The sequence below is a fragment of the Rhinopithecus roxellana genome, chromosome 5, assembly GCF_007565055.1.
Source record: "Rhinopithecus roxellana isolate Shanxi Qingling chromosome 5, ASM756505v1, whole genome shotgun sequence".
In the NCBI taxonomy this organism is placed as follows: Eukaryota; Metazoa; Chordata; class Mammalia; order Primates; family Cercopithecidae; genus Rhinopithecus; species Rhinopithecus roxellana.
In genome coordinates this window covers 17,182,386-17,186,825 of record NC_044553.1, presented here as the reverse complement: position 1 = coordinate 17,186,825, position 4,440 = coordinate 17,182,386, and the positions used below count along the sequence as shown (strand labels likewise).

At 34.9% G+C, this 4,440-nt stretch overlaps 1 protein-coding gene across 1 annotated transcript; it reads right to left on the bottom strand.

Moving 5' to 3' along the window:
• Positions 1 to 544: 544 nt before the first annotated feature.
• LOC104682650 (olfactory receptor 4F17-like) lies at positions 545 to 4,228 on the bottom strand. The gene is given in 2 exon segments (XM_030930092.1): positions 545 to 1,516; positions 4,145 to 4,228. Coding segments are annotated over 2 exon segments (1,056 nt in total).
• Between the last annotated feature and the right edge of the window lie 212 nt (positions 4,229 to 4,440).

The window sequence follows — 4,440 nt, the reverse complement described above, 5'->3', positions numbered from 1 at the left end:
TGATAATGCCCTTCTGGATTGTGGGTTGTTACAGTGGTGGGAGGGTGAAGTATGAACGCTTATAATGGGAGGCATTTGTTTTTCAAACCTCTTAAAAGTTGACATATATCTCCTTACCACTAAGCATATATTTTTTAAATTAAGCATGTGACAGTTCTTTTTTTATGTTTTTCACAAAATGGACCAAATAAAAATAGTAAAATATTTATAAGCTAGGCTGTATTTTCTCTCCTTTCTTCTACTAAACTTCTACTAAACACACAGGAAGGTACAGGTGTACACAAATACTAATATGTTTATGCCTTTCTTTGTTCTAAGAATTAACAAAATAATATTTTGAAAGCATGATAACTTTGTATATTCCAAAATATAACACGCAAGTTGTTGAAAGATAAATTGAGGCAATGCATGTGAAAGTTCCTAGACGATTACTAAATTATATGGGAATGGAAGGCACAATTTTCATGAGCTTTTACTAAATAACTTACCAATTTCACTATATTTTATGTCATTATCTGAGATTAATCTCACAGTTATATAAGATTTAAGACTTTACACTAGAATGCACATCCCATTTTCTCAGCCATCTTATTGCCGTCTTCATGTCTTTGTTCCTCAGTGTGTATATAATTGGGTTCAAGAGAGGGTTGATCACAGAGTAAAATACAGCAAGGAATTTATCTAATGACTTGATGGGGAATGGCTAGGCGTAAATAAAGACACATGGTCCAAAGAACAAAAGAACTACTGTGATGTGAGCAGTCAAAGTGGACAGAGCTTTGGATGACCTATCTGAAGGGCGACGCTGGATGGTCATTAGGATGATAGTGTATGAGACGATTAGAAGAACAAAATAACACACGGTGAGCACACCACTGTTAGCAATGACCATAATATCTAGCTTGTAGGTATCTGTACAGGCAAGTTTGATTACCCTAGGAAGGTCACAATGAAAGCTATCGACCTCATTGGGACCACAGAAGGGTAAGTGAACGGCAAAGGCCAACTGACTCACTGAATGGAGAAAGCCAATTCCCCATGCAACAGCCATAATGCCGACACATGCATTGCCACACATAATTGTAGTATAGTGCAGGGGTCTGCATATTGCTACATATCTGTCAAAGCTCATGACTATGAGGATTACCATCTCACTCCCACCAAAGAAGTGAAGGAGAAATATCTGAACAAGGCAGCCCTTGAAAGAGATGGCTTTGCGCTGGCTGAAAAAGTCAGTAATCATCTTGGGGGCTGTGACTGAAGACAGAGACAGATCAATGACTGAGAGATTGGCTAGCAGAAAGTACATGGGAGAGTGAAGGTGGGAGTCAGATACCACTGTTATGACAATAAGAAGGTTTCCAAACACGATTCCTCCATAGAATACAAAAAACAACACAAATAGGAAGATCTGGAGTTCCTGAGAATCAGAGAGACCCAGAAAAATGAATTCAGTCACTATGGAATTATTTGTTTCACTCGTTGATTCATTCCAGGAAATAGCCACTTCAGTTACCTTGAAGAAGAGAATGAGAAGGAAGTCAGAATTATTATATTCAAATTCAAAGCCTCATTTTGTTTCATTCTGCTCACTCTTAAACAGTGACTTTCTATACTTGATTACATTCAGAATTCAACAACCAAAGATCATAATTTTATCTCACACTATTTCCCTGGCTATGCCTTATAATTCAGGTACCTTGATCTTCTCAGTGTCTCCATTAATGTTAGGTTTATCCCTAATATAAAATACCATTATTTATGCTTGTCTCTCTGCCAGATTAAGTCTATGCCACAACCCTATGTTTATCTCCTTTTTCTTTGAACTACAAAACAGTTTGTAGCACACATGTTATTTGGTGATATTAAAGTTCTTAAGAGAAAAAAATAGGCCAAAATGAAATGAAAGATAAAAAATAGAAAAAAGAAAAAATAATATCATAAATATAATACTTAAAAAGAGAGGATAAAAGAATAGGAAATTCAAAAGTGAAGTGAGAAAAAGGAAAATGCAATAAAGTTTAAATGAGAGAAAGTGTGAAGGAGTTTCATAGGAGATGAAATTGGTAAGATATTTTGGAATGCTTTCTAAAGGATTTCTGTTTTATTATAGAGACAAAAACTACTGAAGAATTTTGAATGATTGTTTAATTTAGCTCTGGACTCTATGTGAATCGGAAAGGAAGGAGCTTGGGAATGAAGCCAAGTAATTATTTTAAGCCTAACAATAGGTAATAACTGCAGGTTGTGGTTGTGTGAGCAGGAAAGGGGTGAATGAAGACCTGTAAGATCCCATCGAGCAACATATTAAAGTGGTTAAGATGTGAGCTTGTGTGCCAGGAGGCTTGTGTTCAAATCCTGGGTATATCTACTATGTATCTGAATGACCTTAGACAAGTTACTTAAGTGATTTGAGTCTTATGGCCACATCCAGAAAAGATAGGTGATAATAGCACAACTTTATAGAAGTTCTGTGAGGATTGGATATGACCAGGTATATAAATTTTCTAGCAAATAGTAATGGTCAATATGTAATAGCCATTATTAAGGTACTGATAACAAAATATTTTTTCAGCAAGATGTGGAAAACAAAAAAACGTTATTCCAGTGTCTTTAGTCTAAGTAATTGGGAACATTGTGATGGCTTTAACTCTGATAATAATTATCACAAGCACTAGTATAACAATATTTTAGATAGAGATCCCTTTTAGAAGCAGAAATAAATACAGAAAAAGGTAAAGGATAATGATAACTGTCTAGACATGAGGAAGTATTGTTGGGGCATCTTCGTAAGTTGCTGTCTGCTAGGTGAGAGACTGAACACTGACTTCTGGGCATGAGTTGAGAGCCATTTCAATTGTGTATGGAGGAGAGAAAATAAGTACTGTTTCAAGAAGTTTTGCAGTGAAGAGAAGAAACAAATAAAAGTATCCTGAAGGTGAGGTGTAGCCATATTAACAATCTTTAGTTTAGGTGTAAGAGTTAATGGGCAAGTAAGATGTAAAAGAGAGAAGTGGAAATTGATGACTAACATTCCATGGGAGATGTGAAGGTATAGAGTTTACACTTGGCATTTTTTTGGAGGAATACTGTTATTTGTTTTTTGCTGTTTTTTAAATCACAGTAATTCATAGTGCTTGGAAATTCCACTTTTCTCTTTACTACTCTGAATCCCATGTCTTAGTCTTACACACGCAAGCAGCATATTACTGTTTTTAAAGTCCTATAAAAATTTAGTGATTCTAAATATTTTTAAGAATAAAGAGAAGTCTAATAGTAGAATAAATTGTCAACATTCACTTCAGTTCTCTTCTGCTTAGCACAGTAGTAAATATAATCTATACTAATCATTGACAGTACAAATGATAGGATTTTTATTGTGAGATAATTTCTGTCCTGACTGATTGGTTGAACTGTTTCTTTTGAATCAAAGTGTGCAATTTAGAATAGACCTTAGATATGTGTTGATATAAAATTAATTCATCTCATTGATTGACAAGGACAAACTTGAAATTATATCTCCACATGAAATATGCCAAGGATGAGGTTGACCAAGGGTTCTCATCTGTAGCAAAATACTTTCTATCATGGTTGTTAGTAAGAATTCAGGAATGCTTTTCTTTAGCAAAAAGAATTTCTTGCTAATGTAGTTAAGACATCTCTCTCCTGAATTTATGCTGTGGAGGGGATCCTTCACCACCATAATTCTTTCAAAGCTCATTTCTGACTTTTCAAAAATTATTCAAAAAAATTTAGAAGAATTGTGTTTATTCTAAGTCGAACATTAAGTTTAGGCCCATTAAAGGAGTTCTTCAGAATCTTATGCACTCATTGTAGCAACCAGGAAGAGCCAGTCACTGTTGAAAGGTAAAATCTTTCATGCCGTAGATTATTCTTGGAATTCAACCATTAGAATTTTGCATTTACAAAAAAAAACTTTTACCTAGGTTTAAAGAAAAATGCCTTGTGTACTTATAATAAGTCTTAGTAAGATGGAAGTAGGCATTTGGGTTCTGGCACAAATTCACAGTGTGATCATGGGAATATCATTTAAAAATCTCTGGGCCTTAGCTTTCCTGTTTTTAAATGAGTTTATTCCATCAAAAACTCTAAAAATCCTCACAACTCTAAGTATGATTTGTACCTTTATGTGAAAGAAGTGCCCCAAACCAGGTTTCACTGGTATTATAAAAAGGAGGGAAGGAGGTGGGCAAGAAACACCGGACATAGGGAAAGATGGGGAAGAGGACCATTAAATGGGGGAGAAAAGAACAAATTAGCCCAGAAGAGTCAGGAGGAAGACTCGACAATTGTTGCCAGCATAATACTTATAACAAGGGTTATTCTTGCTAGCATTATTCATATTAATTCCTCTAAGTATTTAAGCTAACTCTACAGAATCCTTTCATTTTCCCAGAAGGTAAACACAAAATGGAATTA